We start from the raw sequence: 24378 nt of genomic DNA on the forward strand, positions 1-24378 counted from the left end.
AGTGTCATCACCAGGAGAAGAGAACACAATATCCCACAATGCCACGCAGGGATTATGACACGTAGAAAATGGCGGCCTCTATCGTCAACATGGACACTGTAAAAAATGTGCTAGAGGAGAGTCTTGTAAAACTCGGATTTGAAGTGTACACCTTGAAGGTATTTGCGCTCCCACTTTCAGAATATATTTTGTGAGACTTTCCTAGCTTTACATTAGACACCAACAACCAACTGCACCTCGACATCTTTTTTGCTCCGTGTTTTCAGGTGGGTTGGTACAACTCCGTGTTGCCCGCCAAGCTGCACCTGCCTTACTCGGATGACAGCTTGGCGGTGTTGCTCCTCAGCACTCCTGCCATGTTCGAGCAAGCCTTCCTTCCCTTCATGGAGGAGAGAGGCTGCCAGGGACTCTCTGACCCCATTGACCAGTGTGTCAAACACTGTGTCACCTCTGCTGTCTCTCAGGTGTGTGATATGCATATCCTGGATATATTTATGGTGATAAATTAATGCTTAATATTACCATAGAAATACAGTGAACCCTCACAATCTGTTGTGGTTAGGGACCAAGGACTCGACATGAATCGCAAACATTTGTAAATAATAGATGCCCCCTACAATAAAAACTGAATAAATATACCCCAAGTTATGAGCCCAAAACACTTTAATGATTTTTTAACACCACTTACAACATTCCCCTTAAAAAGATGTTTAGCCTGTGTGGGAAAATGCTTCGAAGCTTCAAGGCACATTTTGCTACAACCTGTTTTGTAATTGATTTAATAGAATTATTCAATTAATTGTTGCAACCCTAGAAAGTGAGTAAAATATGTGACTAGGTCCAAATAAGTGATTTTTTTTATTTTCAGCAAATAATACATATATTGTAGCTAGTTCATGAATTGGTGAAGGTTCACTATAGGGAATATATGTTCCCCAAAATCGTTTCCCTCACTTTGTTTAGCTTATAGTGTCTCTTTTGTTGTCTGCAGAACTTTCCCGAACACAAGGTAGACGTGAGGTACGACTACGAGCTGCTGCCCAGCAGGAAGCCCAAATTTTTAGCACAAACCGCCGCACATGTCTCAGGAGCGGCTTTCTACTACCAGCAGTCTGACATCAGCGACCAACCCTGGGCTAACAAAGTAATCTTAAAAATGTTACCTCAGAACTATTGTCACATTTGTTTCATATAATTTTGTGAAGGTATCTTATTAAGTTACTTACAACTTAATCTTTCATATTATTCAATATTTATGGTTCAATTGCCTTTATGTTCGCGTAAGACTCACCCATAAGACCACAACATTCATGTATAATAAATGCAATATTTTTATTGTAATATACATTAATTTATTGCTTGTGTTTGTTGAAAAACAAATGGGAGAGGATCTTGAAAAAAAAAACGCATATGAATTTCCAATTAAGTGAGATTTTTTTAAATTAAATTATTTGTCAGCTCAACAAATATTCTAGGCTAGTCTGGGCATAGCCTTGTTCAAAAATTTTCTCTCATTTTACTGACAGAAGATGTTTGGTGTGTGCGTGCATCCCAAACTGGGAGGCTGGTTCGCCATCAGAGCTCTGCTGGTGTTCCAAGACGTCAAAATGGATCCAGAGCAGATCCAGCCTGACCCTCCGGACTGCGTTTCTTCAAGGGAGGCCAGAATTCGGTTGCTTGAGGATTTCAACTTAAGGTGGCAGGTACCTTGGAGCCTAAATGAAACTCTTCACATGGAACTCTTCACGTTCCCCTCATCACATTGTTTTACGCCGTAGGACTGGAGCTACAGGAACATCATCACTCCTTCGCAGACTTACTCCCAGAAACAGCGCGACTATTTCTCCACGTCACCTGCCCAGCGACATACTCTGCTCAGGAGTTGGGGTCTTCTGGCAGAGTTGGACGACGTGAGTTCTTACAGCCCGGGAGAACACGCTCAGGGGAATGGACATGGCTGAGGCGGAAAGGTGATACATTTCTAGAGAAATAATAGAAGTCAAGTCATTTTATGACATGATATGCAGCTTTAACCCGTGGGTGGTATTTTATTTTGAAATCAAAACTTAAAAAAAATCTTTACACCATACAGAATTAAAACTTAAAAAAAAAATCTATACACCATATTTCTCTCAATAGTGTTCTATTTTTACTCAAGAAAAGAAAGCCTTTATTTGTACAAATTTTGAGAGTAAACATATTATGGAAAAATAGCTGCATGGTGGAGTAGTGATTAGCTCGTTTGCCTTACAGTACTGAGGTTCTGGGTTTAGGGTTTGCGTCAAATCTGGGCGACGACGTTCTCCGTGTAGTTTGCATGTTCTCCCGTTGCTTGAGTGGGTTTTCTCCAACTGCCTTCCACCTGCTTGTTAGGCCATATTAGGTTGCAAGTGCAAAGCAAAGGGTTCCTTGTACTTCTTATTTAATACAGGACATATTAAACATGAAATCAGACTTCTTTTTTTTTTGTATGCTGACACTACTTTATAAATTATTGCCATTTGTGGGTCATATTTTCTTGAAATTCCATTTGAGAGGTTTACATTCACTCTCATGTGGATGGAATTGTCATACGATGGATGACAATAAATGGACATCTTTAAAATAAATATGTGCCTAAAAAAGCTTGGCGTTGGATTTATTTTTAATTTATTCTGCCTTAGGACAAAAAGCATTTACCATTTATACACTTGTTTTCAAATTGCAGGTTTTTGTGATCCTGTTTAAAAAATGAGACCAAGATTAAAAAATAAATAGATAAATGAATAAAAAGTTAAAACAATATTTTAACCTTTAACCTCGAGAGGGGTTGGAAATCAAGCAACTCAAATAATGTGCTTGCAAAAGTGTGGACACCATGTTCAAAATGAACTAATCACATTCAAATTCATGTGTAATGAGAGTCAGCGCACACCTGTGATTGACTAATCTTGCTTTCAATTCTTTGCACCACAAAATCCTGGCATTCGAACAGGGGTATGTAGACTTTTTATAGCTAGCGTTTTCAAGAGTCCAGTAACAGCTACAGCCATTTTCCTCCCTACAATCCGTTACAATATATTTTTTAATTTATTTATCGCGTTAAATTATTGATTTATTGTAAATAATTCCATAATCAAATATTAGTGAAGTGTTTTAATAATTTACTATAAAATATCTTAATTAATTATGAATAATATAATTATGAATAATCAAAATTTTGCTCCTTGACTTAAAAGTCATTTTAGGGTTTATGCATGGCTCAGCCGCTAGGTGTCAGTATTACAGTGCTCTTTGGTGGGTCGTTTCACAAGGTACAAATAATCTCTGTACTACTGGATGATCATCCTCCTTTATTTCACTACACGTTTGCACTTTTATTGTGATTTTACTCTACCCCTTATCTCTAATAAGCCTTTCACCTGAGCCCTTTATCCTTCCAGCTCCATTAGAACTATCTGTGAATTGAATCAGCACTCTAGCGGAGTTAATTATACTCCCACTGATACGGCATAGCCTCAGTTTTACCACCTCCATCTTTGTCACTTTTAGATCATATGCTATGTTGCCTGTGTTATTCGTAATTGAGTCAAACATGCAGAAAAAAAATGTGAAAGGAGTGTGTGAGGGGACTTTTCGCAATAGCAGCTCCTTGTGAGTGTTCTCATTTTGTATTTAGTGCTTGATTGGCTGGGATCAGTCACACGGTTCAATTACCTTGTAGTGAGGAGTCCAATTACCAAATATGGTTCCTAGTACTTTGTTTTCGGTTCACAAAAGTTAGACTTTGTTTAAAGCTAGAGTTTGAGAGTTTGCTCCAAAAAGTGAAAATTGGACAGAAATGTAGTTGCGAAAAGCAGCGCTGCAGCTGCTGTGATTCAGATTAGTGTGTGCGGATGAAAAGAGCAGCGAGCAGAGGCAGAGAATGAGCAGCAGAGTGGCGCTTTGATGAGTTGTGGTTGAGTGAAGCAGCGGCAGCCGCCCACGGGCCTCAGTCGGTCGGTTCACAAGGAGCGCGGGCAAAGGCCAGCGGAGTAGCAAAGCAACGAGGACTGAGGAGGGGGATGAATACATGGATTTAGCACACATTCATTTACAATGCTGTACACTTAAGTTGTTATGTGGACATTAATTTATTTTAATTTAACTATTTTGTAATATAAATGTTCTCTTCATACATAATTTAATTTTAATGTGAGGTTCAAAAAGTCAATGGGGGAAAAAGGTTAAACATATTTTAGTTGTTAATATGTTTCTTTTTATCTACTTATTTAATGTAAAGCTTTATAGATTAAAGTAGCAAATGTGCAACATTTACGTATAGTTTTTTTTATTAATTCATTCATTCTCTGAACCGCTTATCCATTCCTTAATAGAGTTGCAGGCATTCTGGATTCCATCCCAGCAAAAGTTTAATATATGAATACATTTTAAACTGTATTATAGTTCGCAAACCACAATAATAAACATACCTTCCTTTCTTATCAGAATTTCAGTCACCTTTTTTTAGACACAGGTGTACCTAATAAGGTGTCTAGTAAGTGTATTTTCTCTTTTATACCCGCTGCTGTTTGTCTGCTAGGAAACAAATTCTCCTTCTTCTTATCAGTCTCATTAGATTAGCATAATTAGCCCAGCCTCTGGCATCCAAATCTCGCTGACGTTAGCCTGACCGGTCTGTGAAGGTGAAGAGGGTGACGGGTGGTCGGACAAATGTGTCGCGGTCCGCAGAGAGGGAGGGGGGTGAGGAGTCAGGACCAGTGGCAGTTGTTTGGGGGGGGGGGAACTACAAGGGCACCAAGCAATTATGTATTCTCGTCACAAGTTTGATTTTGGGCAGAAATCAGGGGCCATAACTCCTCTCATGAGACACCATTCAGTATCAGCCAATTAAAATCAAATACAAGGAGTCATTTTACAATTGAAACTTTGCTCTGTATTAAATACAAAATATATACAGTTGTAATTTCTTCACAAACATCAACCTCATCTGATTACGGTACATACTCTCGTGCCATCTTGCAGTCTCTGCATTTGCCCGATAGCTAACCCTGCGTTAACACGCAAACATTGAACTCTGGTGGGCCGCCATTAGCGAGGCCGACAGATCAAGCGACGCTGATTGTTCACAACAAGACGCTGGCGGCGACCTAGCCAAGAAGTCGGCATTCACGAAGCATGACGAATACGTCGCTGCGCCGGGAAGGCAGCCTGCGAGTGTTTAGCGCTGATATGGAAATAGGATTACGCTTGTTATTCCTCCGAGGGGGACAGCGATGCAACAACATTCACCTGGCAACCCTGACGTCTCTGTTTTACAAAAAACAACAAACAAATAAATAATCCCATCAAAGGGCAGACAAGCTAAGGTTGCTCTTGCATAATCCAGCGGTTTAGCTTTTTCCTTTCAAACTACAGTTTTGATATACACTGTTTGAAATTATTATGCACGGAGAACTGACGGTAAAAAGGTTTTGGGACTGACTTCACAGCTCTTAATACCACTTCATCTACATATTCACATATGCTGTCCTGTATGCTGTCCCGCTATGATAAAAAATATCGAGTGGACAAATAGTTTTTATTTCACTGCACTATGCACTCTCTACTTGTGCTGTTGCTGAAAAGTTGACGTTTGTAAACCCCGACGAAATAGACGAAGAAGCAAATTTTAGCAAAGTTTTTGCTTCCTATACTAAACACCCCGCCAGATATACTTAACTTGTATTTGGTCTGACCGCGCGCGAGAGAGAGAGGGCAGTGACTCCTTCACTGCCCCCTTTTTTTGTTTTCTGAACAATTAGCTTTGGGCCCTTGTCGGGTAAATGCACATGTGGATAATTCATAGCCCTGCCTCAAGTATTACATCACCGCCAATGAATGCTCATAAAATCTGCCACTTGTAGTAGATAATACCTCCTCCTGTGCACCCCCCAATCCACCAGACATGCACTTTAGCTGGCATTTGCATAATCCATCTCCATGTATTACACTTTCTTTCTAGTTGACTGGTTTGCCATCCAGAAAAATTAAATGCCTCCCTTTTGAGGAAAATAAAAGACATCTAGTAAGTGTGCTTACCTCACTTTATAGCAATGATCTATCACTCACAGAGTAAAGAGTTAAATGCTGAGTTAATTTGAACTAACTCTGTTGCTAACCAAAACAGAAGTCAATATGTGCCCTGTGATGGGTTGGAGACCAGTCCAGGGTGTACCCCGCTTCCCTCAACAAAAATCAGCTAGGATAGGCTGCAGCTCCTCTTTCACTTGCTGGTTGGAGGATCGCAGCTGAATTAAATCTAGATGTCGATTGAATAGCCTTACGTTTCTATTTCAAAGCTGTTGACAGGCGGGTTTTCAGGATGCTAACAATGCCACTTTTAAATACCCTGAAATATTGAAAACAGACCCAGGTGCTGTTTGCTTTCCATGCCGAGCGTAATGTGAGAACACGTGAATTCATTAAGGCTCACGATGACCCGCTCGGATGAGCCATTTAGCTTCAACACACTCTTGAAGCACCTGCGGGAAGGAAAGCAAATTAGCATTTCAAATAGGGATCACTTTAGGCCAGGCCACTGTGTGTATGTGTGCGCGCATAACTACACACACGCACGCACCAATGGAAATGCTCACTCATGGCTGAGGTTGAAGTATTGACAAAACATTACGCCTACATGCATGCACCTTTTGGAAAAGAAAAAAAAACAATCTAAATCCAGTGGAGAGGCTGAGCTGAGCGCAGCTGGAAAGCACTTGAATGTGACATAACAAAGTACTCCCACAGCAACAGTTAAAATCACACACGACTTTGATATGATCTAGCTTAGCTCAGCTTAGGTCCAGGCGGTTCTCTTTTCTCGTCAGTTTTCCTGCCTAATAGAGGCATCCCACAAAAATGTTGGCGCTAATACTATTTCTGGTAAGAATTGATCCATTGGGTAAAATTGATGTAGTTTATCACAATTGTAAAACTACAAAAGATATTTCATAGGAGAACAAGGTTGTATTTGTGAAACAAAACCAAAAAAAAGATAAAGAATGTAGTTAGAATATTTGGCTGGCTATTTTCATGTTCATGTAAAAATATTTTTGATAGAACAAAGTTGTATATTTTCAAGAAAAAAAGTCACATAGTGTCTATGTGAAAAGTCAAATGTTATAATATTAGAATATAACTAAATATTTGGGGGGGAGTGTGAAAGTTGTTTTGTAAAAAGTAGAACATTTAAATTATTTTTATATTTTTGAGAAAAAAATGAGAAGAAAAAATTGAAATGAAAAAAAAAATGCATAATTTTGAGGCAGTAGTAAATTATATACGCAAATTATATTCTATTTTTAGGTAAAGTCGTTACTTCTGGGGAAAGTTGTATAATTCAGGAAAAAATTGTCTAAAAGTCACAAGTTTTCATGAAAAAAGATTGGGGGGGAGAAAAATGTCTTAATTTTCAAGATTAAGTGTCGCATATTTTTAATAATACAGGTAGTTAAGAATAGAATTAGATTATATTTTTTTAAGAAAAGATGTCTATGTTCTAAATATTAAAGCCTTATATTTTCAAGATTTTTAAAAAAGGTATATATATATTTAATGTTAATGTTATGAATATATGTGTGCACATACATATTTTCAAGAAAATTTATTTTACTTTCAATATCCAAAAAGTTGTGTATGCTTATGCGAATATATGTACATATATATATATATATATATATATATATATATATATATATTTTTTTTTAAAAGTGATACATTTCAGGGGAAACTGTCAATTCTTAATTATTTTTTTTTTGAGATAGTAAGTTGTACATTTTCAAGAACAAATTTTTAGAAAATTAAGTCACATATTTTTAAGAAAGAAAAGTACAATCATAAAATTCTAGTGTTTGGTTCACTTCTAAGGTTCTATGAAAAAACTCCCAACAGTCGAATGTGCTGCATAGAAAAGTGCTCCCTATTGACGTGGGCGTCCATGAGTTTTCCACAAGTATCCGTTCACAAAGCGACTCACTCTGGTATGCAAATGCATCCCGCCGTGCTAAATCCATTAGCACTTTACCCTCCAGTCACCAGTTATCTCTGTTATCAGCACGCCGGAGACAAAAAAGAATAGCAGCTACAAAATCAACACGGCCTCAAAGAGACACGTTAGATAAACGACTTTTATAGAGAGGATCCATTTACATGAGGAGAGGGATGACAGATGATTCTTCATCTTTATTAGTAGTCATTCATCATGTTGTCAAGAGCACAAGAGAGCATACAAGTTGTGAGACAAGGTTTTGGACCACACTGAAGGAAAATATTTACATAACTTGCAAAAAAAGTGTAGATTTTAAAGATAATTTGTATTTGTATTTTTTAGGGGTGAAGATGGGTTAAAAAAATTGTGTGTGTGTAGCTATTAATTTTCCAGATTTAAAGTCATGTAAGTTTTTTTTTGAAAGAAAGAAATGTACATTTTCAAGAAAGTCTCTTTTTTTTTGGATGAAAAGTTGCATGTTTTCAAGTAAAAAAAACTAAAGAAAAATGTCCTATTTTTCAAGACCTATGTATTAAAAAACAAAAACTAAGCATTATATTTCCAAGAGAACATCTGTATATTTTTCAAGGAAAAAAGAGAAACAAGTCCTTTATTATTGAAAAATCTAGATGTATATTGTTGAGAAAAAAAATTGCATATTTTTGGAGGGGGAATAAAACCACCATTTGAGATTCGTTGTATATACATTAGTAGATATATACTGTACAGATGTATTTATATTCAGACCAAATTACACATGGGTGGACTCTATCATCATCATGATTCATTTAGGTCAACATTGGATCATTCAAAAATCATCAGGGAACTGAAGTCAGTTGGCTGCACTGAGAGAAAAGGGGGTGAATAATTTTGCACTTTTCAGTTCTTTATTTGTAAAAACAAAAATTTTATATCATATAAATTTTGTTCCACTTCACAATTGTTTCCCATTTGGTGTTGATTCTTCACAAAAAAGTCACATTTTCTATCTTTATGTTTGAAGCCTAAAATGTGATAAAAGGTCAGAAAGTTCAAGGGGGCTAATACTTTTGCAAGGCACCGTATACTCATTCTACACACAGAGTACAGCAAAGCGTCATAGGTGAAGCGAGGGAAGCCCGTGTGGAGGAGAGCAGGAAGTTGTTTCCCACCCTCTTTTTTCTGTCTTTCCTCATCTCTTTTGTATCGAGCAGTTTTCAGCCAAATGTCTTTTTAGCTTGCAGCCTCCGCGTTGACGTCCGATAGTGATTCCTGCCAACTAATCTTGCTTCTCTTCTCGCCGCACGCTTCGATCTCGCACAAATGTGTGCTCAGCTTATATGCCACTACACTAGGTACACCTACAATGCAAACGTTTTGATTTGATTTCTCACTTACTCACCTAATGATCATGACGCACAAACTTTATTCAGTACATTCAATTCATTAATGTTATCACGGGTACTGTGCATTCCTGTGGTGACACTTGACTGAGGATATGACTAAAAGACATAATGAGACCTCATTCAGGCTACCGCCACGGAAGTATATGCGTGTGGTGGACCCATGAAGGCCCCCCCGCCCCCAAGAGGCTCAGTTCAGGAAAAAGAGGAGATTGAGGTTGGGAATTATCGTCTAAAGTGTTTAAATTGGGATAGTTGGAGGAGAAGGGGGAGGTATGGTGGAGGTGTGTGTCACAATGTGAGATGTTGGGGGGGGGTCCTTGGAGGGGCGGTGTGATGGTAATGAGTTGTTAATCTCAGAGGAGGATCACGTCTATTCCAGGAAGTGGGAAACGTTCTATTCTGAGCTTTCGTGGGACGATGCTTCACCTCTCATTAAAAGGGAAGTGTTAATAAAAATACGGGTGAGGTGGGGTTGAAACCCTGACCCAGACATGAAAACCTCATTTGAAACTCTAACCCCGATTTGAACCCTACTTCAAAACACTAACTTGAAACCCTCATCTTGATTTAAAAACATGAATTAAAACCCTAAAACTGACTTGAAACCCTAGTTTGAAAACCTAAACATGACCTGAGACCCCATACCCTAACTTGAGTTTGAGACCCTACATTGAAACCCTAACCATGACTTAAATCCCCCTAACATTTAACCCCACTTTGAAACTCTAAACCTGACTTGAAACTGTAACACTGACTCAAAACTCTACTTTGAAACCATAAATATGACTTGAAACCCCACTTTGAAACCCTAACACTGATTTAAAACCCTACTTTGAAACCCTAAAATTAACTTGAAAGCCTACTTTAATAGCCTAAGCCTACTTTGAAACCCTATCATAACTTGAAACCCTATCTTGAAATCTTAACTCTGTTGAAACACTAAACCTGACCTGAAACTCTACTTTGAAACCCCAACACTAATTTAAAACCCATGTACTGTCTTACATCCATAACTTGAAAGTCTAAATATAACTTGGAACCCTAGTTTGAAACCTTAAAAAAAATTGACTTTAAAACCTACTTCAAAACCCTCAAATTAACTTGAAAGCCTAATTTCATACCCATAACCTACACTGACTTGAAACCCTTCTTAAAACCCAAACCCTGACTTGAAGGCGGTACTGCACTTTGGAAGCTTGCTGTCATGAAACAGACGGACAGACTGACAGACAGACAGTTCACATCAACTACGAGGAACACAAAGGACCAGGGGCACAAACAGCACTGCTCGGGATGACACTGTGTGTGTACGTGCGCTTGGTCTGATCCCGTTATTTCTCTAAGGGGGATGTTAGCTCCTGAGCGTGAAGCTCATATAGACCATCTAATGCAATAAAACACTCACACACACTGCAGCAGCGTCCCAGGGCTCCAACACGAGCAGTTTGTTCTTCAAGTGTGAACTAGCATGTTTACTGCAAGTGCACGTCCTGTAAAAGGCAACGAGGCAGCCCGGCCGGGCTTCGTGGAGGCTGAAGCCGGCATCCACGGAGGTCGACGTCTGCGTCAAATGGGACACCCGTCTCACTTGGCACACCGTCTCCTCTTGTCTCATATAGCGGGCACAAAATAACTATAGTTGTCTCTCGACCCGCCCCACCCCTTGACATTTGGTTTTGGGATACATGACGATAGACGTAGTTGAGGCTATTGCTGTACACTCTTAAAACTGCGGGGTCAAAGTAACAGAGGACCCCATCCAGCAGATGGAGCTGTAGCAAGTGTCAGTGTTTAAAAAAAAAAAAAGTTTGTTCCACTGCTCATCCATAAAGTCTTTATTGCTCATGATACATGGTGTACAAAATTAAAGAAAACTCTCAAAGAAAGGACAAAAGAAACATCAAGCAGGCGTATGTCGCTCTTGAGTTAATACCAGGCGCACGTGTGCAAACACACACACACAGACACGCACACACACACACACACACACACACGGAGTGAAGACCGTTTGGTTGGGTTGCATTTGAGAACCTTGTGGGGACCTGACCATGTAAAAGTTTTGTGTTGAAAGGAAAATGAAGTTAAATGATTATTAATCAAATCAAATTTGTTTTCCCATGCTCAGGCAGTTCTAAAGAGATCCACAAATTAGCTGTTAGTACATTGAACTGAACCAAATCAAGTTGTTCCACTTTGAAATTTAGCGAGATACGTATCGAATTGTCTTTTAGTGGAGAGCTATATCTTAAGGAAAGGACACATTTACGATAGTGACAAGTTCATTCAAATTTATACGTAGCATATCGAATCGAATCGTAATCCCACTGCGTCAAACCAAATTGAATTTTTCCACTTTCAAATTGAACCGTCCTTGAATCGTTTTACACCCCATGTACCGAAAACCGTATTGAATCGTGTGGTTTTTTTACGTGGAGAAATGCCCACCCCTGGAAAAAACAAGCTAAAATCAAATGGCATTAAAAATAAATTAATTTTGGTAAATTATATCAAAATCTTAAAAGTATAAATAAGTAAGGTTAATTATATTCCTTTTATGAAAGGAAAATGTCTTCTTCTTTTTTTTTTACATTTAATAATTACTTTTAATAACAAAAGTGCTAATTTACAGTAAATAAAAATGTCACGCGCTATATAAATAAAAATTACTTGACATTATTTGGTTTTTTTTCTCCCAAGAAAGAAAAATAATTAAATAAAATTCAATTATTTGATTTTGTGATAATGTTAGAAGGCTCCACAAATTAACCATGTAGAAAAAAAAACATTTGGATAGAAATGACCATTTCTTTGAAAAGGAAAAAAAAACACTTATCAAGTTTAATTAAAGCAAATCAAATAAGACAAGCCCCTTCTGTGGAAATACACACGTTAAAATAAAAATAGGTGCTGGTTAATGTTTATGCTCTGACATTAACTGTGCCCTTGACGTTTATCTTGTGTGTGTTTTGTGCGCGTGTCCGACAGATGCAAGATTTTGTGTGGCTGAAAACGTGCGACACATTTGGACTACTAATGGCCATAGCTCGTTCAAAAAAACAGCATGCCTGTTTCCTTGCCGTCCAGTGCGTGTTTTCTATTTAATGACAGAGAGTTAACGGTAGAATTGATGTGTTTTCAACCCTGTAATCCGCATACATTGTTATTTTTGGTGCAAGTGGAAGTCAAGTAAAAAATATTCGTTACATTAATACATTTACTGATTAATGTTGCCTTTTGAAGTGGCAAAATCCATTTTTATCCATCTCAGGGGGTGGCCATTTTGCCACTTGCTCTCATCTGAAAATGACATCACAACCCTGGCTCACCTGCTTTTCCTGGTTTGGTCATGTGACCTTCACAAGTTGAGCTCTGTGATGTCATTTTGGCAAAATAGCCACCCCCTGAGATGGATAAAAACGGGTTGATTTTGCCGCTTAATTTATGTTTCACAAAGACATTATTAATCAGAATACCGTGTTTAGACTAGTAGGGTAGCATAGCATATATTATTGTAAACACATTTTTTGACTTGGTGTAAAAAAAAAAAATACTACCAACCGGATCCCAACTATAAATTATTAATTTTCTTCTCTGCCCCCCATCCCCCTACTCCAATAAGTTCCCTGCTTATTGTTTATGGACATTCCTTTCTAGTCCTACTCACTGACAACCAAACGGCCTTGGTGGAGGTAATGACATGGTAGACCAAGAGCTGATTTTGAGGATGTGCTCGCTCCTTGACGGGACTTGTCGTGAATCAGTCGTCTAGGCGGCTCAATGGGATGTGGTGTGATCGTGTTGCCCCACTTCCACACGCAAATGCACACACACTTACACGCACACGCACACACAGAAAGCAGGCCTATAGGCCGAGGTCAGCCGAGCCAGTCACTTAGATTCCTGTTGAGCACGGCGCCGCACTCGATCACTCTGACGTGGTCTCCGTGCGTTAGCCTGATCCACTTCCTCCACCAGCACTAGTTGCCATCCAGGAGATAGCCACGTGTCAAACACACGCACACACACTCAATCCTTTCTGTACACACACGCAACATTAAAGGTAGCTTGCACATGTTTTTCTGTTTTACATTCATCTGTTGTTGTTGTTTTTTGGTTCGAGGTATGTTTGGTGTGTTTTGTGTGTGTGTGTGTGTGTGTGTTTATGGAAAGCTGTTCGAGCATTTATTTCATGTCCTCGCTATTATAACAACTGTGTGTTATAAGTAATGTTTTTCCCACACTAGGAGGTCTACTTTGGCATATAGGACAATTCACATTACTAGTGAAGCAAAACTACCTGTGGGCATTTTGGTGCTACTAGTAGTGCCCAGAAGGCTACTAGTACTAATTGGGCATAAATAAGAAGACATTAGATATCAGAGTTGAGCCTAGCAGTGTTACTAGTGCAGCAAATGCGTATGTATGTTTCAGCATTTATTCAATATCACACGTGCGTAAAATTGTCCATGTACTAGTACACTCACTCCTCCTCACTAGTAGAACTGTGTTACTAGTGAGGCAAAACTACACCAGTTGAGTCCTGCATGGTATTAATACTAGTGAAACACTAACTAGTAAAAACATTTAATGACACTAGTTGTACTAGTAGCTCATTGTTTTTATTCTCTCACACAAGGACAAGGACAACTAGTGTGCAGGTAACAGTGAGGCAAAACTACTAGTGGGCATTTTGGTGCCACTAGTAGCACCCAGGAGGCTGCTCGTGCGAGTTGTTTTACCAGTGAGGGCAAAGAATGTAGTAGTGCATGGATGAACATTTTGCTGGATATCATGGATATTGAATAAACGCTCAAACGGCTTTTCATATGTTTTGGGATGTTATCAATTGGGGCATGTATTAGGAAGTAGGAAACGTGTATGTGTGTGCGTGCGTGCGTGTGTGTATGTCATTCAAATGTTTTCTTAGCATCACACAAGTGTTGCCAAGAGCATCAGCCCGTGACAAAAAAAAAAATGTTGTGTGTTCTAATAAGAATTTAGTAGGATTTTATACAAAATATCTAAGCATTGTTTTTAATAAGGTAATCCGTAAGGTAATTCCATTTTGATAATATTACAAATATCATTAAATATTTGAAATATTTATATTATAGGGCGGCACGGTGGCTGACTGGTTAGCACGTCCGCCTCCCAGTGCAAAGGTTGTGAGATCAAGTCCAGGCTTCGGCCTTCCTGGGTGGAGTTTGCATGTTCTCCCCGTGCTTGCGTGGGTTTTCTCCGGGTACTCCGGTTTCCTCCCACATTCCAAAAACATGCATGGCAGGTGAATTGGACACTCCAAATTGTCCATAGGTGTGATTGTGAGTATGGTTGTTCGTCTCTGTGTGCCCTGCGATTGGCTGGCAACCAGTACAGGGTGTACCCCGCCTACTGCCCGAAGCCAGCTGGGATAGGCTCCAGCAACCCCCGCGACCCTTGTGAGGACAAGCGGTACAGAAAATGGATGGATGGATGGATTTATATTATATCAAATGAATACATAATGGGGAAAAAAGTTTTTTTGGGGGGCAGGGGGAGAAAATCCTACTAAATTCCTGAGAAATTACGTTTGTGTAGGGGGTTATTGCTCTCAATAAACATTTTAAAATGTTCCCTATTCACAAGGTAAAGGCATACAATTAACTTTTGGCTTCCACACACACACACGCACGCACACACACTCACTCTCTCACACATTCTGTTCTTGCGTTGAGGAATATGTCAACAATTAGAGAGGCTGTGTTAGGAACCATTCACTTGCTCTCTATCCACTATACAGTGTTTCCTCGCATATTTGCTTTTTTTTCTTTTTCTTTTTTTAAACCCATAATCCATTATACACTGTAAAACTACTTGCTGTCTCATATAAAAGTAGTGCTTTTCTGCCATCTTGTAGCATCTATAGGCAATTGTAACCCTTTTTAGGGAAGCATCAATTACGAGCTGATTATCGTGATTTGGGGATGTTTGGGACTGAGCCGTGCTGCACTGGACAAATTCACATCTGCTTATTGTGAATATGTGGAAGTCCACTGTGTATTTTTGAATTTTTACATATTTTTACACACTATTGTGGAGTACATATGTAGTTTGCTCATCCATCTGTCAAACAAAAAATAGTTTTGGAACACTACTGAGGCCCTGTAATTACATCCTTGCTATCGCACGTTTTGGTCATTTTAATTCCTTGACTGTGTTTTTTTTTGTCTGTGTTTAAGATGTCCTTTTTTGTTGGTGGTTCTTGAATGCAGCACAGCTTCTCTCAGCCCATGTTGTCTACTTTGCAGTACAATCTGCCTGAATTCCATTTACTGTGAGTGAATGTCAAAAATTAGTTGATGACTTCACACCATTTATTGTAAAGTGCTCGTGCTCATAATTGTTTGCCCGTGTGTGATATCACATCAGTTTGTGCTAGCGTGTTATACAGGCTAATATGTTACTAATACTTTTGGGTAGCCTCATTTCTGTTGAATAATTAAATTTCAGAATCTAGTCGACTATGCAATATGGGTTTGTGATTGCTTACGCGCTAGATGTAAAGTGTTGATGCTTTATGATCCTCTCTGTTTTAAGTGCTGCGGCGCTCTCTGGTGACATCTTGGAAAGTAGTCCTTTGTCACCATCTTGTGGCTTTTGGAGGCAACTATAGTGTAGTAAAAAAAAGGGCTGCCAATTACTTGCCGGTTTACAATACACTGTATTCCTTTTCTAGTGACCAATGGTTGTTCACTACTTTTCTTATAAGATAACCTGTGCTTGCTACACTTTCCAATCTGCATGACTAAATGGGAAACCTGCGATATAGAGCACTAAATAGTGGCTAGCAAGTGATTCCAAACACAGCCAAAATCCGCGGATGGAGTCTTTGGTCTCAGAGTCATCGGCGGCATCAGACCTTGCTCACGTCCCCGTTTCCCTGCTTGCCCCCGCCGCCCCCCCTGGCGTCCTCGTCGCTGCTGTCCAGCTCCTCGCTCTTGCGTTTGCTGTAGCGCTCATAAAGCACCATGAGCACGCCCATCACCCACGCCGACACCGTGCCCGCCGAGAAGATGACAAAGCCAATGGCCACGAAGAAGAGGTAGTCCCAGTAGCCCAGGCCCTGGTGGCAGTCCGCCCGAAGCTGCAAACCCACCTCGGCCAGACGCCGGCCTGCCAGCTCGGCCGGACTGTGGCACACCGTTTGGCCCTCGTCTGGGGGGGGAGAGAGAGAACGGAGAGAGCTGACGAGAAAACAAGCAATCTCATCTTGTGGCCTCAAAGCCAAATGTTTTCAGTCTACAAACAAAAATAAAGGAATTTGTCTCACTGCTCCAAGGCTTTTGCAGAGAGTTAATGTGTTAATTTGCATATTTAAGGGCATTGTATCGCTTTATGCTTAAAATAGGAGATTGAAAGTCACAAGGGCGCTTTCATCCTCCAACGGAGCAATCAGAAACAAGAGAACAGTCGAGGAAGCGTTTTTTTCCATTTTTTATCATCTCATCTAACTTCATCTCTCATTAGCGACACACTAATTGACATCCTCATCATCACCCGGCCCCCCTCCATCCCCCCTTCATGCTTAGTTGACTCTGCGAATAACAATGACGTGAGAGGACGAAGGAGCGGAAAGACAATTAGATGGAGGGGGAACACTGGAAAACTTTCTGATTTGTGTTTTTTCTGGACTGCATAGTCAGTTGATTCCGATTCAGCACTTTGGGGCAAAAGTGATTGTGATTCATGAAGTTCCGTCAATTAATTATTTGCATAATTAGTTTTTCCAATTAATACAGACTGAATACTTAACAGTGAATTTAATGTATGGCATATGATCAAATTATTTAAATTATTTTATTTAGTTTTAAAGATAAATTGGGATATGACAGAGGTTTATTACCTATATTTCTCAGTAATAGTAACCCCCTCCCATATAAAAACCCCCACTAGAGAGGGGAGACTGGCCACTTTCCCTTTGGCTGATGGCTCACACTGTCCATTAAAGTGCACTCAAGACACCAGGGAGGCCAAAGGGTCCAAACATTGCAGATGAAGTATGGAGGGAAGAACGGTCGGGAACAATCTACGCCGAGATGGGTCTTGGTCTCGACAGGCTTCCTCTTCCTGTCTTCCCCTCGCCAAACGCTTCCTCCTCCCTGACACTCCTGACACTGTCACCTCAAACCTCATCCTTCTCTGTCACCCTCCATCTGCGTCCTATGACACTGATGCATGGCCTTCTTATATGAAAAGTACATTGTGCGATGCTACACTTACTCTGTGCTGTTGCAATTTGCCTGTAGAGTATTCCTGGACAAGGTGATTTGTGCTGAATAATTTCTGAATATAGTTGTTTATGTAATGAGATTCAAACCCAGGATCTCTCAACTGCAACTGTCAGGTCGCCGCCATATGGTGCTTATAGCATTGTGAAACAACAAACTTAAACGAAGCCTTTAAAATACTTTTAGTGTTTTATTGGAATTCTGTGCAGGTTTAAGGACAAATGCAAATGACTACGTAATGAGTTTGATCCAAGGTTATCAACACTGCCCGCATCAATACCAACCGACGTTTTTTTTTCTCCCCCACCTCACTTTATTTGCAAGATTTTAATTCCAACTTGATCAGCTCCATCAACCTCGACAAAGGAAGACGAATAAGTAGTGCTGGACGTTTTCAAAGTGGACTTTAGTGCCTGACAGATAAGAGTGCTGACAAGTGGCGCAAATGTCAAGGACATCCCTGACAGAGACAGCTTTTCCTGGCCTGGCTGACTGATGGGAAGTGGTGATAACAAGGGGGAAAAACTGTGAAAAAGAAAGTGACAAAGAAACAGGAGCCCGTGATGTCTCTGTTTATCAGAGGTGGCAAAAGTAGTCACAAACTAGAGCTACTAATGTTAGCTTCCGACATTAGCTTTCAACATTATCTCTAATGTTAGCCTCCAATGTTAGCTGTAATTCGACCAAACAATGTTAGCTGCAACATTACCTAATGTTAGCTTCAATTTGACCTTACAATGTCAGCTACAAGATTAGCGCTATTTTCAGTTTCCAATTTTAGCTTGAACGTTAGCTTCTGAAGTTAGCTTCCAATTTGACCTCTAACAGCTAAGGAAGACTAACGTTAGCGGCACAACTTTTTATCAATTGATCAACAACAACTAATCAATTATCAAATTAATCAATAACTATTTTGATAATTGATTAATCAATTTGGAGACCTTGTTCGGTCAAAGGTGTACCGCATGTACTCTGCTTTCACCCAAGGTCATCTTGGATTGGATCCAGATCACCCATGACCCTAATTAGGACAAGCGCTGAAGAAAATGGTTGAATGGATAATCTGCAGACCTCCACCAAGGCTGAACTGCTGACAAAAGTAAGAAAACCGATAGTTTTGTTTGACTTCTGAGGCTTTTTGCCCCCGCAACGCAATCAAGTGATTATCTAAAGCTGGAGCGTTTGAAATGTGCGCTGATGCTATCAAGGAGCTTAAACGCAATCATCACGGCGCCTAAGAATAGTTGACCTTTTCCGCATTCACGCCTTCGCTCTCGTTCTTCAACGTTAGTCAGAACGCCGTCGTCCTCCTTTTTCAGTTTCTCCAAAGCAGCTCCTCTTCCTCTGGCAGAGGATAAGTGCAGAGCCACACTGAAGGTCGGCTCGCAGCAAAACGCTCTTATCGCTTCATTTTCCCTTCAGCCACTTTTCACTCAACCATCCTTCCGTGTTTCGCTCTTCACTACTTGGACAAATGTAGTGAGATGCTCCTCTTCAACCCTCGCGTTATGCTGTGGAGCAGATCCCTTTCCAAGTTTGAAAAACTCGACAAATAAATATTTTAAAATTAAAAAAGGGCTTTGATAACTGTATTTTCTATATATATCATGTAGAATTTTTTTGGTTTGGTTGAGCTTTGAGGGAGAAATAATTACATGTGAGCAAAAAAATATTTTACATTAAGATGACTTTCTTTTTAAATTAATTTATTTTTGATGAGAAATATATTTAAAAGAAAAACAAACAAACATTACTTCCCCCCAGAACTCATTCATTATAAATGAATTATTTCACGTGGGAGATTTCCAGCCGTTCTGAAAATTTGAAAAAACCCCATCTCCCATTACTTTTGTCCATATGTTGAGTTTTGGCTAGGCTGCACAACTAGGCCAGGTGAATTGGATATGCTTCCAATGTGCTGAATAATGCATGTTGCGCGTGTATTGAATGATGCAATTGTCTTTAATGAATTGGAGTGGTGGCCTCATCGCGACCCGCCGTTTGTCCCACATGCTTTGTTTTGTCACACCACCTTAGTTCATCTCTTGAGTTCATTGCAGATGAGTCCACTTTCACTTCTTCGCTTAGAAGTGAAATTAACGTATCCGGAATAGTGACTTACTTTGCGCACGTCTGGATGCAAAGCGCTTGTCCGAATCAGCGCGTCAGGCCACTCGACCGTTCACTGACAATTAGCGAGAGCAACTGCAAGAGAGAGTGCAACGCTGCAGGCACGGGGGAATAAATAGAATGGAGACACTACACGGAAGATTTTCCCTCAAATGAGTATTCACACAAATAGCGGACACTCTTCAGTAACCTCACAGGGTGCTTGTGATGGCAAAGGGCAAAAGGGTTACAAAAACCATAGAGCAGGAAATTAAAGTCGTTGTGACATAGGAACGATTGCTAACAACCAGTAGCATGTTGCTAAAAGGATCATGGCTTGTGATAAGCGCAGAAAATTACTAGTAGTGATGGCAGTTAAGAAAAGTGTCATGTTAACTATATAGTAGGAAATGGAAGTTATTTAAACATGAGAACAGATGCCAATTGATATAGTTTGTTGATAAGATTCAACATTAGCTTCTTCTAACGATGCCACAAAGTTAGCTTTCAGCTAAGTTCCAAAATAAGCTTCAACAATAACGTGAGCTTTCAATTTTAGCTTCAACATTGGTCTCAGAAAGTCAACTTCCACTCTAATTAATTTCTCATTTTGGTACGAACTAAAGAAGAAGATATTAGTTTAACTGTTAGCTTCCAACATAGCCGATAACGTTACAGCTAAGAAGCCGTTAGCTACTAACGTTAATTTCCATAGCTTCGCTTCAAAATTAACTTTAACAATCAACATTAGCCTCCAGTGTTAGTTTACCACCCTCCTTTCTCGCACTTCTTGCCTGCCCTCTACTGGCTATTTAATTCATCGTTCTTGGATACCTTGAAAAGCGCTATATAAATCTAAGGTTTTATGTACATGCTAAGTTTTAAAGTGCTCCCCTGTTCTTTTTAATCCTGCCTCAATAGGCCCTGAAAGTGATTCCTTGTCCTGCCATTAGACACACACTTAAGTGGAGTGTCTTAAAATACAATGCTCCTCAAAGGGAGCACATCATTTGACCAGCAGCATCATTAAAAACACGTGAGTGAGGAGAGGAGTTGAAGCGTGCAAGAAGTGATACAAAAGGACACCGTTGCCAGCCTTCTAGTGCCTTAAGCTAGTGCGTGTCAAATTGGCGTTTATGAGCTGTAGTTTGGGGGTCTGTGAAATAATTTGCATAAATTATGTGGAATCATGTAATAAGTGCATACCAACATATGAACCTGGGTGACAATGAAACACAAAGCAATTACTGCTTATCTTAGCTTTGGGCCAGTTAAAATCTCTGATATTGTGATGTGTCATCACATAAATTTGCTGTCACTACATGAATAAAGTGTTGTTTTTAATTAAGGAAAAGGTCTTATTTTTATAGAAATCGGAATTTTGAAGCTGTAGTTTGAAAATGGTGTAATTTTACGATTATAAGGTTGTATTTTTTTTAATTAACTTGTGACCTTTGACTGTGTTCACTTGTTAAATTTAAGACTTTAATATTACAATATTAGACATGAGACTTTTATTAGGAAAAAATACAACTGTTCTCTAAAAAGTATGAATTTGTTATTGTAGCCTCAGGAATGTTTTCCTCTAAAATTAGCACGTGTTTTCCTGCCTACTTCTGAACTGACATACTCACACTTTTTTGGGAACCTATTCGCCGTTGCTTAAATCAACTCAACTATTTACTGGTTTCGTATGCTTTCTACAAGGTGGTAAGATTCGGCTGTTAATAGTAAATGATTACTATGCACAAGGTTTAATTTGTTTTAGAATTATAAGTGGTTCCTTGGAAAATGTTCTCCCCTGTGAGGGTGTCCCCAGGGCAAAAAAGTTTGACAAATCCTGCCTTAAGCATGACTGGCTTCAAACACATAAGCAGCATTAACATTGACTTTTCCCATCAACAGTGTCCCATGGGCTTGTCATGCTGTCTTCATGTAGTACACACATTGGGGTAAAGGCGCGATAAGTGTGCCGCTATCTGAGATTCAACTGCACCACAATCGCATCATCTTAATGAGCTGACGTGACAACAAGCAACATGGAGACCTTGGAGTGCCTTTGGAATACTTTTAGACATGCATGCTGGCTATTTTAGATGGATTTTTGCCTGTTTGTCCTGTGTGTCAATTTGCCAACTTGGCGCAAAGACTGACACTTCAGGCATGAAACTGATCCTGTTAAGGCCCACTTTGATGAGTTATGTCTAACCTGGGGGTTCTCATGGTACGGCCCGGGGGCCGTTTGAGGCCCACTGTGTTTTTTTTTTTTACTGTACGTGTACGCTCAGTGGAAAAAAATTGATTATTCCTAGTCGTCGTCTTTTACACACTGGACATCTAAGCCGTTTTACAAACACATGGTTCTGCATGTAAGGTACTTGCGAGGTACTATCCTGGTATAACAGAGGCGCAGTGTCTAAGTGACGGGAGGTATAACAACCCAGACTCACAAGCCCCTTTGCATTGAAATCAATTAGCAAGTATCTCAGTAAGGCAAACGATAAAAGTGGTGCGAGCGTGCACTTGAGTTCAGTCTTTGTGAATTCTGTCTAGCCCCTCATTGGCCACCAAGAAAGTCTACCTTGCAGTCCTGCAAATAGACTCTGTACCAAATAAAGTATCCTTTTATGACTTCATACATTGTAAGGAAATAAATCTTTAGTCCATTTAGAATACAAGTCAACAAAGTGAAGCGCTAAGTACTTTCTGTAAATCTTTCAAGACTTTTGAACAATTCCTTCATCCATCCTCACCTTGGAACTTGAAGCTCTCGATCTGTACCCAAAGGCAGAGGTCCTCCGTGTCGCAGTCGCACCTCCACGGATTCCCGCTGAGTCCCAGAGACCTGAGGGCCGGCAGTCCGATCAGACCGCTGATGTTGAAGGCGGTCAGGTTGTTCCGGCTCACGTCCAGGACCTGCAGTGCCGCGTTCTCGGCAAAGGCGTCGGCATGGATCTCCCCGAGACCCGGGTTGTCCGTCAGCCGCAGCATGACCAGGGACGGCAGAGGCCCAAAAGTCCGCTCATCGATCTGCAGCAGGGCGTTGAAGGACAGGTCCAGGTAGGCCAGCTTGCGCAGGTTCCCGAAGGTGGACTCTGAGATCTCCGTGAGCGAGTTGTTGCTGCAGTCTAGGTAGACCAGGTCGGACAGGTAGTTGAGCTGCAAGGCCGGCAGGTCCCCGATGCGGTTGTTGGAGATGATGAGCTGCCGGGTGGCCAGGGGAAGATCGGCCGGGAACCGGGTCAGCTCCCGCCCGGCGCACTGGACCACCAGCTGGTCGTCGCACACGCACCTATGATTCAAGAAGTCCAGGAATTTTCAAAGTTGGAACACTTTGACTGACTTGCAGTCTCTCAAGCGTTCAATTCGAAAACTTCACAAAATTCTACCAAACAAGTTTAATACAAAATGTCAGCATTCACCAGAAATTTCCCGGAATATATTTTTTTGCAACCCTCCACGCACCTGTCTGGGCATCCGGCCGTCAGAGCCGGCGAAGGGGCCGCCCCCATCACGAAGACCAAAAGGGACAGGAGCCGCAGGGAGTGGGCGCCGGGCTGGCGGGGGACACGCATGACGGGGGCCGGAGCCCGGAGCGTCACGGAGCGGGGACGCCGCCCCTGGTCATCCTGGGATCCGAGCTCTCGGGATCCAGTCTCTCGTAGCAAGTCCCAGACGGGCGAGCTTAGCGGACTTTGCCCCACCAAGTCACTGAATCACCCCCGTGGTGAATCATGCTGGTGAGTTAGTTGTCCCCGGCTGAGTGCATGACGGGGGCGTCGGTTCCCGGGCCAAAGGGTTGACCCGCGCACACTCCTCTGATCCGAGTTGAGCCGTCTTTTCCCTCCTCCTGCGCGGCACTTCTTTCCGGTAGAGGACGGAGGCTGCGCGACGCGTCCTTCCCGCTGCTCGGCTCGGTGGACTACTGATGCTCCTGAGCGCTGAGCTGCCTTTCTGCTGAGCGCCTGTGCACGTGACCACCAGTGTGTGTGTGTGTGTGTGTGCGTGCGTGTGTGTGTGTGTTTAGGGATAATTGTGGGGCTGACGTAATCAGGTGTTCATGCATGCACGAGACGTTTAACCTCAAATGAAACACAACTCTTTCCCTCTCTTCTGTCTCTCTCTCTCTCTCTCTCTCTCTGTCTCACACATACACTCATGAAGTATTGAACGTGCTTTTAATGCCCTCGCATGTGGGCAAGGAGAGCCACAGTCGCCAATGTGTTTTCAGACGTTTATTGAACGAGACAGATAATCGCCCAAATGCTCACACACTGACGAACCTGAAATTGTGACTCTATCCTATTCTTCTATTTATAGTCAGGACTCAGGCAGCAACATTTTGGACTAGTAGTCAGAGACTTGTGTTCAGACAAAATCACATTTAGAAAAGGATTCAAAATCATTCCACTCCTGATTCTAGTCAGTACTCGGGAGGCAGCATTTTGGTCAAGTTAGACTCTAACCTCTAAATTTTAGAGGCTTTTTTTTCCAGAGACTTGCTTAAGGTAGATGTCCAAAATTTTGTGGGTTTCCCACTCTGTTTGTTCACTAAAAAGAATGTGAAAGTTAGCATTTGAGACTAGTTGGAAACATGTCTTCAAAGATT

The 24378-nt window shown here is 40.8% G+C and overlaps 3 protein-coding genes across 4 annotated transcripts in view; 2 read left to right on the forward strand and 1 right to left on the reverse strand.

The window, feature by feature from the left end:
• The first annotated feature begins 67 nt into the window (after nt 1-67).
• On the forward strand, nt 68-2631 carry mmachc (metabolism of cobalamin associated C). Its single transcript, XM_086089118.1, has 5 exons — nt 68-158; nt 267-464; nt 992-1144; nt 1527-1703; nt 1779-2631. Exons 1-5 carry the CDS (start codon nt 69-71, stop codon nt 1959-1961), a joined length of 801 nt encoding a protein of 266 aa, XP_085945244.1. The 5' UTR covers nt 68; the 3' UTR covers nt 1962-2631.
• echdc2 (enoyl CoA hydratase domain containing 2) overlaps nt 1845-24378 on the forward strand; it is a 33815-nt gene continuing 11281 nt past the window's right edge. The window contains exons 1-2 of the mRNA XM_086089116.1: nt 1845-1970; nt 18648-18759. The gene's annotated coding sequence lies outside the window, so the exon portion shown is untranslated. The remainder of the gene's footprint in view (nt 1971-18647; nt 18760-24378) is intronic.
• lrrc52 (leucine rich repeat containing 52) lies at nt 8358-23679 on the reverse strand. Of its 2 annotated transcripts, none has more exons than XR_015096473.1 (4): nt 23235-23679; nt 22523-23061; nt 10225-16587; nt 8358-9991 (listed from the first exon to the last, which is right to left on the reverse strand). XR_015096473.1 is itself a non-coding variant. In XM_086089115.1 (4 exons), the coding sequence occupies exons 1-4, from the start codon at nt 23342-23344 to the stop codon at nt 9334-9336; spliced, it is 960 nt and encodes a 319-aa protein (XP_085945241.1). In that variant the 5' UTR covers nt 23345-23679; the 3' UTR covers nt 8358-9333. The 2 variants fall into 2 exon arrangements, 1 of the variants encoding a protein (XP_085945241.1); XM_086089115.1 differs by having other exon boundaries at nt 8358-9348; nt 16292-16587.

Source organism: Leptonotus elevatus, chromosome 11, assembly GCF_054856555.1.
Source record: "Leptonotus elevatus isolate MCC_2025b chromosome 11, RoL_Lele_1.0, whole genome shotgun sequence".
In the NCBI taxonomy this organism is placed as follows: domain Eukaryota; kingdom Metazoa; phylum Chordata; class Actinopteri; order Syngnathiformes; family Syngnathidae; genus Leptonotus; species Leptonotus elevatus.